Here is a 13,989-nt window from a genome sequence, read left to right on the forward strand (position 1 = left end):
TGTATTGGAAAATTCAAGATGGCGTCTGATTCTCTATTTAACACGGTAAGTTTAGGAAAAGGTGTTATAAATAAAAACCGGATAAAATACTGTTAAAAACTCGCTCAATATATGTTACCGTGACATAGCTTGACATATATTCGGCGGGTTTTTAATAGTATTTTGTATAGTTTAGTTTTTATTTATAACACCTTTTCCCAAACTTACACTGTTTTTCGAGCTGAATAAATATGTTACATTGAATAAAAACACAAAAAATATATCCAATTTGGTAGAAAAATAAGTTATCGGGTTTGTATTACCGTACACATAGATTCGAAAAAGTTGTCAAAAAACATATATAACAAATAAATGTTATCAAAGGCAAAATAAATTACTTTTCTACAAAACTGGATATAATTTTCGTGTTTTTATTCAATTTAACATGTTTATTCAGCTCGAAAAGCATACAGTGTTTACCGATGTATTGAAAAATTCCAAATGGCGGCCGACTCTCTCTTTAACACGGTAAGTTCGGAAAAAGATGTTATAAATAATAAACTAGACAAAATACTATTAAAAACCCACCGAAAATATGTCAAGTTATATCACGGTAACATACATTGAGCGAATTTCTAACAGTATTTTGTCTAGTTTATTATTTATTACACCTTTTTCCGAAGTTACCATGGTAAAGAGAGAGTCGGCCGCCATTTTGAATATACTTTTCGAGCTGAATAAACATGTTACATTGAATAAAAACACGAAAATTATATCCAGTTTGGTAGAAAAGTAATTTATCTTGCCTTTGATAACATTTATGTGTTATTTATATTTGTTTTTTGACAACTTTTTCGAATCTATGTGTACAGTAATACAAACCCAAGTTATCTTGCATTTGATAACATTTATTTGTTATATATTTGTTTTTTTTGACAACTTTTTCAAATCTATGTGTAAAGTAATACAAACCCCTAAAAAGTATCCAGTTAAGTAGTAAAGTAAGTTATCTTGCCTTTGATGACATTTGTTTTTTGACGATTTTTTCGAATCTATGTGTATAGGAATACAAACCCAACAAGCCCCATTTATTAGGGTTTTTTTTTTATATATATTTGTTTTTGACCACTTTAAGTTTTGTTGGATATAGTACAAAACTACTCCGAAAAATAATAGCATACTAGCAAGAAAATAATGCACCAACCTTTCATGTTTCAGTTTCTCGATAAAATTATTAGTCACTCCAACTCCGGTCCAGGAAAACAAAATGAAAATTGCCACTTTTAATACGCTACCCCGTCGCTGCCAACGGCCGACAGAGTATCTTTTAGATATAGGAAATTAGTATGATTATTAGTGTGTAGCCTTATTAACGCGGCTAATGGAGACATGAAATTTAAGACTAGCTCTCATTTTTTTTTTTTGTGACAGACTCCTTAGGAGCTTTCTTTTTTATATATATTTCACACAGGCGACAGGGTTTGTCTAGAGGAATGTCGCCACCCATGACCCAGTCAGCGCGGCAACAGCTGTAATGGCGTCAGGAGATTAGGATTGACTTTAATCAGCAGAAATAATGATAGTGGGAGTGAGGTATCTAGATGGGGGATTAATGAAATAAAATAAAGTAGGGGTGGTGACGAGAGAGAGAGAGAGAGAGTGAAGGGAGAGGGTAAAAGTGTGTTTGTATGTGTGCGAGGAGGAGGAGATTAATCGGACGCTATAAAAAACAAAAGAGGAGGAGGGCGTGAAGAGACGCAAAGAGAAATATAGAAATATAACTAAGTATGAGGTTCACAGGAAAGAAAGAGGGGAGATAGGGAATGGGAAAAGATGGGAAAGAGGAAAAAAGAAAGAAAATACTAAGACAGAAAAAAGGGGGCGAGCAAAGAGAGAGAGAGAGAGAGAGTAAAGGGGCGAGCAGAGAGAGTAAAGGGGCGAGCAGAGAGAGAGTAAAGGGGCGAGCAGAGAGAGTAAAGGGGCGAGCAGAGAGAGAGAGACAAGGAGAGAGAGAGAGAGACAAGGAGAGAGAGAGAGAGACAAGGAGAGAGAGAGAGAGAGACAAGGAGAGAGAGAGACAAGCAGAGAGAGAGAGACAAGCAGAGAGAGAGACAAGCAGAGAGAGAGAGAGACAAGCAGAGAGAGACAAGCAGAGAGAGAGAGAGAGAGAGAGAGAGACAAGCAGAGATGCTACATGAGAAAGGCTGTCCCCTTTTCATGTAAGTATAAAAATGGAGAATTTAGTTTAAAATGAAAATGAAAGAGCATAGGCGAAATTTGAACCTCGTAATCTAGTTTAGAAATAGATTACGTGTGAGAATTTAAAAATGTAAAACAAAACATTTGTTTAGAAATAGATAAATATTTCAAGAAAAGAATGTGAGCTGTCAAGTTTATTATGAAATTTTAAATTGAAAGACTGCAGCTTATAAGATAATGTTTTAACATATTGAATATAGGTTAAAATTCCTTTTGTAGAAATAGGAACAGTTTGAACACGTATGTCCAGGATACGTGAAAGAATGCACATGTTTTAACGTGTATGACGTCACGGAAAATAGAAAGTTCGAGGGAGAGAAAAACTTTAGATTTAGATCAGTCAGTGAAGAGACTCAGAGACAGTCAGACGTCTGGAAGCGAGTCGTCATTTCAAGGAAAAATGTGAGACTTTGAATTCTTGGTGATGGAACACGGCAGTGTGAAGAATAAACCATTATGTGTTTTGTAAAGCTCGTCTTGTGTCTTATGTTTCTTATACAAAGGTAAAGTCCAATTGTATTATATATTTTTGTTATATGTATTTACATACACGTCTGAACATCATCATGTCTACAAAATGTCCGAACTGTCTGAACAATCACTCTAAGAGCTTTCTCCTTCTTCCCTCAGCAAGATCTAAGAAAGAACATTTATCTATCTAAGTTTCTTCCAACATATCTCTCTAAGAATAATCTTTTAATAAAACTCGCAATGAAACCCCTATGTAACAGAGAGAGAGAGAGAGAGAGAGACAAGCAGGGAGAGAGAGACAGAGAGACAGAGAGACAAAGAAAGAGACAGAGAGAAAAGAGACAAGCAGAGAGAGAGAAAGAGACAAGCAGAGAGAGAGAAAGAGACAACCAGAGAGAGAGAGAGACAACCAGAGAGAGAGAGAGACAACCAGAGAGAGAGAGAGAGACAACCAGAGAGAGAGAGAGAGACAACCAGAGAGAGAGAGACAACCAGAGAGAGAGAGACAACCAGAGAGAGAGAGACAACCAGAGAGAGAGAGACAAGCAGAGAGAGAGAGAGACAAGCAGAGAGAGAGAGAGAGAGACAAGCAGAGAGAGAGAGAGAGAGACAAGCAGAGAGAGAGAGAGACAAGCAGAGAGAGAGAGAGAGAGAGACAAGCAGAGAGAGAGAGAGAGAGAGAGACAAGCAGAGAGAGAGAGAGAGAGAGAGACAAGCCCAGAGAGAGAGAGAGACAAGCAGAGAGAGAGAGACAAGAGGACGAGGAGAGAGGCAAGAGGACGAGGAGAGAGGCAAGAGGACGAGGAGAGAGAGAGGCAAGGGGACGAGGAGAGAGAGAGGCAAGGGGACGAGGAGAGAGAGAGGCAAGGGGACGAGGAGAGAGAGAGGCAAGGGGACGAGGAGAGAGAGAGGCAAGGGGACGAGGAGAGAGAAGGAGAGAAAAGAGACGAGGAGAGAGAGAGAGAGAAAAGAGACGAGGAGAGAGAGAGAGAGAGAGAAAAGAGACGAGGAGAGAGAGAGAGAGAGAGAGAGAAAAGAGACGAGGAGAGAGAGAGAAAAGAGACGAGGAGAGAGAGAGAAAAGAGACGAGGAGAGAGAGAGAAAAGAGACGAGGAGAGAGAGAGAAAAGAGACGAGGAGAGAGAGAGAAAAGAGACGAGGAGAGAGAGAGAGAAAAGAGACGAGGAGAGAGAGAGAGAAAAGAGACGAGGAGAGAGAGAGAGAAAAGAGACGAGGAGAGAGAGAGAGAAAAGAGACGAGGAGAGAGAGAGAGAAAAGAGACGAGGAGAGAGAGAGAGAAAAGAGACGAGGAGAGAGAGAGAAAAGAGACGAGGAGAGAGAGAGAAAAGAGACGAGGAGAGAGAGAGAAAAGAGACGAGGAGAGAGAGAGAAAAGAGACGAAGAGAGAGAGAGAGAGAGAAAAGAGACGAAGAGAGAGAGAGAGAGAGAAAAGAGACGAAGAGAGAGAGAGAGAAAAGAGACGAAGAGAGAGAGAGAGAGAAAAGAGACGAAGAGAGAGAGAGAGAGAAAAGAGACGAAGAGAGAGAGAGAGAGAAAAGAGACGAAGAGAGAGAGAGAGAAAAGAGACGAGGAGAGAGAGAGAGAAAAGAGACGAGGAGAGAGAGAGAGAAAAGAGACGAGGAGAGAGAAAGAGAAAAGAGACGAGGAGAGAGAGAGAGAAAAGAGACGAGGAGAGAGAGTATAGAGATGAGGAGAGAGAGAGAATAGAGATGAGGAGAGAGAGAGAATAGAGATGAGGAGAGAGAGAGAATAGAGATGAGGAGAGAGAGAGAATAGAGATGAGGAGAGAGAGAGAATAGAGATGAGGAGAGAGAGAGAATAGAGATGAGGAGAGAGAGAGAATAGAGATGAGGAGAGAGAGAGAATAGAGATGAGGAGAGAGAGAGAGAGAATAGAGATGAGGAGAGAGAGAGAGAGAATAGAGATGAGGAGAGAGAGAGAGAGAATAGAGATGAGGAGAGAGAGAGAGAGAATAGAGATGAGGAGAGAGAGAGAGAATAGAGATGAGGAGAGAGAGAGAGAGAGAATAGAGATGAGGAGAGAGAGAGAGAGAGAATAGAGATGAGGAGAGAGAGAGAGAGAATAGAGATGAGGAGAGAGAGAGAGAGAATAGAGATGAGGAGAGAGAGAGAATAGAGATGAGGAGAGAGAGAGAATAGAGATGAGGAGAGAGAGAGAGAATAGAGATGAGGAGAGAGAGAGAGAATAGAGATGAGGAGAGAGAGAGAGAATAGAGATGAGGAGAGAGAGAGAGAATAGAGATGAGGAGAGAGAGAGAGAATAGAGATGAGGAGAGAGAGAGAATAGAGATGAGGAGAGAGAGAGAGAATAGAGATGAGGAGAGAGAGAGAGAATAGAGATGAGGAGAGAGAGAGAGAATAGAGATGAGGAGAGAGAGAGAGAATAGAGATGAGGAGAGAGAGAGAATAGAGATGAGGAGAGAGAGAGAATAGAGATGAGGAGAGAGAGAGAATAGAGATGAGGAGAGAGAATAGAGATGAGGAGAGAGAGAGAGAGAATAGAGATGAGGAGAGAGAGAGAGAATAGAGATGAGGAGAGAGAGAGAATAGAGATGAGGAGAGAGAGAGAATAGAGATGAGGAGAGAGAGAGAATAGAGATGAGGAGAGAGAGAGAATAGAGATGAGGAGAGAGAGAGAGAAAAGAGACGAGGAGAGAGAGAGAAAAGAGACGAGGAGAGAGAGAGAGAGAAAAGAGACGAGGAGAGAGAGAAAAGAGACGAGGAGAGAGAGAAAAGAGACGAGGAGAGAGAGAAAAGAGACGAGGAGAGAGAGAAAAGAGACGAGGAGAGAGAGAAAAGAGACGAGGAGAGAGAGAAAAGAGACGAGGAGAGAGAGAAAAGAGACGAGGAGAGAGAGAAAAGAGACGAGGAGAGAGAGAGAGAGAAAAGAGACGAGGAGAGAGAGAGAGAGAAAAGAGACGAGGAGAGAGAGAGAGAGAAAAGAGACGAGGAGAGAGAGAGAAAAGAGACGAGGAGAGAGAGAGAAAAGAGACGAGGAGAGAGAGAGAAAAGAGACGAGGAGAGAGAGAGAGAGAAAAGAGACGAGGAGAGAGAGAGAGAGAAAAGAGACGAGGAGAGAGAGAGAGAGAAAAGAGACGAGGAGAGAGAGAGAGAGAAAAGAGACGAGGAGAGAGAGAGAGAGAGAAAAGAGACGAGGAGAGAGAGAGAGAGAAAAGAGACGAGGAGAGAGAGTAAAGAGATGAGGAGAGAGAGAGAGAGAGAAAAGAGACGAATAGAGAGAGAGAGAGAGAAAAGAGACGAATAGAGAGAGAGAGAGAAAAGAGACGAGGAGAGAGAGAGAGAATAGAGATGAGGAGAGAGAGAGAATAGAGATGAGGAGAGAGATTGAGAATAGAGATGAGGAGAGAGAGAGAATAGAGATGAGGAGAGAGAGAGAATAGAGATGAGGAGAGAGAGAGAATAGAGATGAGGAGAGAGAGAGAATAGAGATGAGGAGAGAGAGAGAATAGAGATGAGGAGAGAGAGAGAATAGAGATGAGGAGAGAGAGAGAATAGAGATGAGGAGAGAGAGAGAATAGAGATGAGGAGAGAGAGAGAATAGAGATGAGGAGAGAGAGAGAATAGAGATGAGGAGAGAGAGAGAATAGAGATGAGGAGAGAGAGAGAATAGAGATGAGGAGAGAGAGAGAATAGAGATGAGGAGAGAGAGAGAATAGAGATGAGGAGAGAGAGAGAATAGAGATGAGGAGAGAGAGAGAATAGAGATGAGGAGAAAGAGAGAATAGAGATGAGGAGAGAGAGAGAATAGAGATGAGGAGAGAGAGAGAATAGAGATGAGGAGAGAGAGAGAACAGAGATGAGGAGAGAGAGAACAGAGATGAGGAGAGAGAGAACAGAGATGAGGAGAGAGGGAACAGAGATGAGAGAGAATTTCCCTAAGAACTCTATCCACTATTTTAGTTCCGTGAATAAAAATGTTTTCTGTTGCAGATTTACAAGTTCAATAAGATACATCTGAAAAGGTCGGATGTTACGTCGACCGAAACGTTGTGAAAATAATACTCAAGATTAGAAGAATAGACGGTGGAATCAAAATACGAATAATTAAATTTTACAAACATCCGTTTTTAATCATAAATCGTTTTCAAATGTTCGGTTTTCTTTATGAATTTAACTTATTTTTTAAACTGAGCAGGACCAGTGTTTTCACAAAATATTTGACTACACTAATTAAAAACCGACATGAAATATATCTATAAAATAATTTTATTTAGAAATATATTTATAATTTTCAAATAGTATATTCCTTCTAGTGCTTGTGTATAACTATTTTAAATACACTCAAAAATAAATATACATACATACACACACACATATATATATATATATATATATATGAATTTAGGAAATTCTCGACCCCTTTTGCTAGGTAGGAAAACTGGTCCCTTATTGAATATCGATTGAAAACATTTTATGACCCTTCTTGGAGATATTGTATTTAAAAGAGTACACATCCCATAATATTTTTTTTAAATATTTTTACTTGTTTACTGTTGTTTTAAAAAAATTAAATTAATTTTTCTAAGTTTTCGTTTTCTACCTAGCTTTGAAAGTTTTTAGTCTTTCAACTTATTTTAAAGAGTTGAGTTTAAAAAAAAATGTAATGTCGAGTGTTACTTGTGAACAAAAAATGTCCGACATGAGAAGATCACGTCTTAGGAGTAAGATTTTTCAAAAATAGAAAATTTAAGAAAATATTAAGGTAGATATAGTTTTAAAACGAGAGCCCCTCCCTCCAAAAAAACAAAAACAAATATGCACATCCCATAATAGTTAAAAGAATATTTTTACATGTTTATTGTTTCAGAAAAAAAAATTAAATTAACTTCTCTAAGTTTTCGTTTTCTACCTAGCTTTGTAATTTTTTGGTGTTTAAACTTATTTTAAAGAGTTTATTTAATTAAAAATAAATAAGTAATATCGCACTCGACATTACTTAATAAATAATTTATAACAAAAAAATTGTCCTAAAATGAAAAATACTGATGTAGATATACTTTTAAAACGAGCCCCCTACCTCAAAAAGAAAATAAAATTGTATATTTTTAAGTACTGCACAAGTGCCCCGAAATGACTTTTAAACGATACACTCCCCTTCTGATGTTAAGAATGGCTTTCGAAATAACGTTAATTTCAGCGCGGTACCAAAATTACATAAGACTGTTTTCTTTTGTTGTTTTGTAATAACACAAGAATTTTTTAAACTGAATTAATTCTTCTAAATAAAATAATCGCTTACTTTGAATACACGTGTTTTCTTTCTTTATTTTTGTTTCGTAAAAGTGTTAAAACTAGAGTATTTTTTTAATAAATATATGGTTTCGTTTTTTCGTATCCTGACTCCATGATTAGGTTTTTATTTTTTTAAGCAAGAGTTAAAAATATTTTTTAAAAATATTATGAGGGTGCATAGTTTCTTTTAAAAACAATATTTCCTTCAAGAACGGTAATAAAATGTGTTTTCAATCGATATTTATTCAATAAGGGACCGATTTCCCTACCTAGCAAAAAGGGGGGGGGATCTTTCCGAGTACGAGTTTTCCGGAGACGAGTTTTCCCGACACCATATATATATATATATATCCCTGCTCTTACGTAAGTATATTGCTATGAGCTAGCTTTTAGTTATGGAAACTTATGAATAAGAAGAAATGCGCCGACAAGTCAAGCGTGGTGGCCCGAAATAGGAATATATAGAAGTGATTGTAATGAAGTAAATCGAAGAAAGAAAAAGGAAAAAGGAAAAAAAAATGAAAATGGGGAAAAAAAATGAAAAGGGGAAAAAAAAACGAAAAGGGGAAAAAAAACGAAAAGGGGAAAAAAAAACGAAAAGGGGAAAAAAAAACGAAAAGGGGAAAAAAAAACGAAAAGGAAAAAAAAACGAAAAGGAAAAAAAAACGAAAAGGAAAAAAAAACGAAAAGGAAAAAAAAAAACGAAAAGGAAAAAAAACGAAAAGGAAAAAAAAAACGAAAAGGAAAAAAAAAACGAAAAGGAAAAAAAAAACGAAAAGGAAAAAAAAAACGAAAAGGAAAAAAAAAACGAAAAGGAAAAAAAAAAACGAAAAGGAAAAAAAAAACGAAAAGGAAAAAAAAACGAAAAGGAAAAAAAAACGAAAAGAAAAAAAACGAAAAGGAAAAATAACGAAAAGGAAAAATAACGAAAAGGAAAAAAAAAACGAAAAGGAAAAAAAAACGAAAAAGAAAAAATCGAAAAGGAAAAAAAACGAAAAGGAAAAAAACGAAAAGGAAAAAAACGAAAAGGAAAAAAAACGAAAAAGAAAAGGAAAAAAACGAAAAAGAAAAAGGAAAAAAACGAAAAAGAAAAGGAAAAAAATGAAAAAGGAAAAAAAAGAAAAGGAAAAAAATGAAAAAGGAAAAAAACGAAAAAGAAAAGGAAAAGGAAAAAACGAAAAAGAAAAGGAAAAAAAACGAAAAGGAAAAAGAAAAAAAAACGAAAAGGAAAAAGAAAACGAAGCCCGAAAATGCAATGTAAAGATATATTTTTTTTTCATTTTATTGCGTGGTTTTGCCCATTAGAGATGGCGTCGACAGTCGTTGTTGTCGAGTACTCCACACGTCGGAACTGGGTTACCCTGGAGAATATTTTAAGTCAATGATAGCCAAAAGCGTTAAGAAGCTTATCTAAATGAGTGGATTCCGCCGGCGAGATAATGAGATAGGCATTTTCTTGATAATTTCGTTATATTTCGGGACTCGTTATCACCTTTTTTAACGATCGGAATCAACATGTCTGCAGTTACGATTTATTAGGGGTTTTTTTTGTTTTTTGGGGGGAGGGGACTTTTTGTTTGCTTTTAATTTTCCATTCAAATTGTCTGGTCTTTTATTTCATTTGAGCATTGTCAACATTTGACACTTAACAATTTTATTATATAAATTTTGTCTTTAAAATTTAATGCGCCCGTTGCCTTTATTACACTTCCCTCTGAAATAAGATCTTCGTCCCTAAATTCACAAATTCTTTTATTTTTGGTTAATGATGTTTTTAACATGATTCATCGCTCACAAAGTCTATTGCACTAACGGTTATATTCACACCGTCGCCATTCCCGGTCAATAGCACCGTCGACGGTTCGTTACGCTGAGGTTCAATATAGCACCGCTAGGTGTATCAGAAATTGGCCATTAAAAATGATGATCAGAACTTCAATTCAACTTACTATTTTTCGAAGCTTATAAATACTTAAAAAATGTAATTCAACCCCCTTTTTTTCAATTAAAGGAGCAAAGACCAAATTTAAAAAAAAAATAACAGGTTTAAAAGCAAATTATGTAATATTTGTTTTTTTTTAAGCGGTTTTCTTTAAAAAAGTTATAAAGAAAATCAACATATTTTGACTTGCTTATAAATGTATGTATATATATATATATATATATATATGCCAAAAAATCACTTAAAAAACATACTATTAAATGGGTAGTTTCATCCTTCATTGTTAAGAATTCATCCAGATTTATATTTTAAATTCCATGTATTGTTTAAATAACAGGATTTTTATAGCGAGGGTCGTAGAAAATCGCATTTTCGCAACGTGTTTTGCGTTAATGGGGCTGTTGCTGCTAAAATGAAATTTATCAAATACGGATTCGTCCAAGGGACATAAATAATATCTTTTATTGTGCGTCTTGACCAAAATTAGTATTTTTCATCCTTCGTAGTTAAAAAAGAAACGCACATTCACTTATAAGTTTTTCTCTGAGAACAAAAAATCCGCTTCGATTTTTTTTTAAATTCTTTTAACGAAATACACGAGATTTTTTTTTATATATTTTAATACTACTTTATCGATTATTTTTTTTAATATCTAAAAAAAGAAAACATTCAATAAAATAAAAATATTCGCCGTCAGGGTCTGGTATTTACTTGACGATGTAAGCATAACGAGCTTTCATTAAAAAAAATGTTTTTACACTTTGAACTTTACAGGAAAATTTCCAAAAAACTTTTTTGGTTTTGTTTTAAATTAGAATATTTTCTTTATTGATCTTTTATCTTCAATTTGTGATATATAAAACTTTGGCACATAAATTAATAAAAAATTTAATAGACATTTCAAAATGGGGGGGTAAACTTGAAAAAAAAACTCTCTAAAATATTATATTTGGTTTATTCGAAAGAGCATAAAATTCCCCATTGACCCTGAAAATATCGTAAAAATTGAACCAACAGAAAAATTGATAGATTTTTAAAGTTTAAAAAAAATAGAAAAATATGTATCTCGTAAAATTCAATTGATTTTATTACGCAAAAAAAAAAAAAATGTCTGCCTGAAGGCACGCCAGCATTTTGTAAACAGTTTGTAAACACTTGTTTTTCAAATAAAAAATAATATTTCTATTATTTTTTTAAACAACTTTAATAGTTTATTTTGGGAGTATATTCCATACAGAAAATAAAAAAAAACACTTTAAAAAGAGAAATTACGAGATTTTATATTTTATTCGCAGTTTTCTGTTAGGGGATTACAAAAATCCCTCTCAAATTTCTGATACACCTATTGCACCGCCGACGGTTCGTTAAGCTACGGTTCAATATAGTGCCGTCAACGACTAGCCTAGTTTAGGATGCAAAAATTGATAAAGTTAAATTTCCCTTAACTTGCTAAATCTCGTTTAGTTTGCGGGTTATTTTGATAAAGTTTTGATTTAAATAAGATTTATTTATTTTTTTACTTTATTTATAAATAATTATTTTTCTTGTCTTTAATAGTTTTTTTTTCAGGTTACCTATAGTTATGTCACTAATTTTGGTGAACGCCGATTTATTTATTTATTTTTACACAAAAAAAATGTTAGTGTTTTTCTAATTTGGTGCGCGCGATATTGTGAGTCTCTAGTTATATAAAAATAGTAACATTTTTAAGAAAAAACGTCACTTGTCAATATGGTGACCTTGAAAAAGGGGTTTAAGTTGTTTTTCACAAAGAAATCCAACTTGAAAACGTCAGGGAAAGAAATATGAAAAAAAAAATCAATGGAAAAATTCCGAAAATCGAACAGTTTTTAAGAGAATATATCTCCACTTTAATAATCTGTTGGTATCATATTACTACGCTAAAAAATTAAGGACCGTCACTAATAAGAGTGACTGTACCTACACATCGAGATTTACAACTTAATGCCAAGTGACTGAAGTACGAAGTATCCTCACGAAAATCAACTGTCAGCACGACCCAAAGAAAACGTAAACAACTTGTTTCACTATATCCATATATCAAAGTTCTTAAGTGAGTTTTTGTTTATTTAAAAATTGTAGAAAATTGTTTAAAATATTTTTAGTGCGACAAGCGCGTCAAAAAAAAAATGAAAATTTACATTTAAAAAATAATGTCAGATGTTTATTTTCTATATCTTCTTTCAAGCTTTCATATGTTTTTTGCTTTATCTTCTTTCGATTGGATAAACTTCAGCCTTGTTAAATTATCTTTTAAAAAATTAAACTGGGTACATTAAAAAAAAAGAAGACATTTTAGTTGCGTGTGACTGACGGAAATGTTTTTTTTCCATTTTAAAAAATGTGCCTCATTTTTTGTTTACTTATTTCTTATATTTTGTCGGACGTTTTTTGATATATCTAACATTTTGTTAATTTTATTATTATTATTATTATTATTATTATTATTATTATTATTATTATTGTTATTATTATTATTATTATTATTATTATTATTATTATGTACAGTTACCTTACTGAAAAAAATTAACAAAATATAACTAAGTTACATGGAACATGTGTAAATAAAATTAATTTCACATAAAAATGTGCATTTCTTTTTTGTTTATGTTCTATCGGGCGTTTTTGATAAATTTGGAGATTTTGTTAAATTATTTTTTAATCACACTGTACATTGCTTCAAAAATAATAACTGAAAATATAATTAAAATATGCGCACGTGGCGCATAAATGAAAAAATTAATTTCGCTGTAAAAATCTTTTTTTTTGCTATTTATTTAATAATTCCCGAGACGGTACTTCTACAGTTTATCGCCGAAAATGGAAGCGCCATTTTTTTCGCGCCCCTGTCGTAAAAATCCGAGGGATAAAGCAGTATTTAAAACTATAAGCGAAGTTAGAAATAAATTAAAAAAAAAATTTTTTTTTTAATTAAACTTCCGGAAAGAACTATGAAAAAAACTAAACTTCCGGAAAGAACTATGAAAAAAACTAAACTTCCGGAAAGAACTATGAAAAAAACTAAACTTCCGGAAAGAACTATGAAAAAAACTAAACTTCCGGAAAGAACTATGAAAAAAACTAAACTTCCGGAAAGAACTATGAAAAAAACTAAACTTCCGGAAAGAACTATGAAAAAAACTAAACTTCCGGAAAGAACTATGAAAAAAACTAAACTTCCGGAAAGAACTATGAAAAAAACTAAACTTCCGGAAAGAACTATGAAAAAAACTAAACTTCCGGAAAGAACTATGAAAAAAACTAAACTTCCGGAAAGAACTATGAAAAAAACTAAACTTCCGGAAAGAACTATGAAAAAAACTAAACTTCCGGAAAGAACTATGAAAAAAACTAAACTTCCGGAAAGAACTATGAAAAAAACTAAACTTCCGGAAAGAACTATGAAAAAAACTAAACTTCCGGAAAGAACTATGAAAAAAACTAAACTTCCGGAAAGAACTATGAAAAAAACTAAACTTCCGGAAAGAACTATGAAAAAAACTAAACTTCCGGAAAGAACTATGAAAAAACTAAACTTCCGGAAAGAACTATGAAAAAAAATAAACTTCCGGAAAGAACTATGAAAAAAAAATAAACTTCCGGAAAGAACTATGAAAAAAACTAAACTTCCGGAAAGAACTATGAAAAAAACTAAACTTCCGGAAAGAACTATGAAAAAAACTAAACTTCCGGAAAGAACTATGAAAAAAACTAAACTTCCGGAAAGAACTATGAAAAAAAACTAAACTTCCGGAAAGAACTATGAAAAAAAACTAAACTTCCGGAAAGAACTATGAAAAAAAACTAAACTTCCGGAAAGAACTATGAAAAAAACTAAACTTCCGGAAAGAACTATGAAAAAAAACTAAACTTCCGGAAAGAACTATGAAAAAAACTAAATTTCCGGAAAGTAAATAAGGTGAAAGAGAACATATATCGTAATTATTTAGTTAAAAATGTTTCGATTTAATTAATGAAAACGGCAATGTTTATAATTAGACGAATATATATTTTATTATTAAAA

The 13,989-nt window shown here is 34.1% G+C and overlaps 1 protein-coding gene across 2 annotated transcripts in view; it reads right to left on the bottom strand.

Annotated features, from left to right (window-relative positions):
- LOC145263782 (BMP and activin membrane-bound inhibitor homolog) overlaps positions 1-13,989 on the bottom strand; it is a 150,623-nt gene that overhangs the window by 64,130 nt on the left and 72,504 nt on the right. Inside the window, exon 1 of one of the 2 annotated variants that reach the window (XM_080120837.1) lies at positions 1,184-1,445. The exons of the other annotated variant lie outside the window; for it this stretch is intronic. Within the exon in view, the coding sequence (XP_079976963.1) occupies positions 1,184-1,190 (7 nt within the window). The 5' untranslated portion in view covers positions 1,191-1,445. Of the gene's footprint in view, positions 1-1,183; positions 1,446-13,989 lie in introns of those variants that run through there. 2 annotated transcript variants of the gene reach the window in all.

This window comes from Euprymna scolopes, chromosome 39 (assembly GCF_053919585.1).
Source record: "Euprymna scolopes isolate OS-2025 chromosome 39, ASM5391958v1, whole genome shotgun sequence".
Lineage (NCBI taxonomy): Eukaryota > Metazoa > Mollusca > Cephalopoda > Sepiida > Sepiolidae > Euprymna > Euprymna scolopes.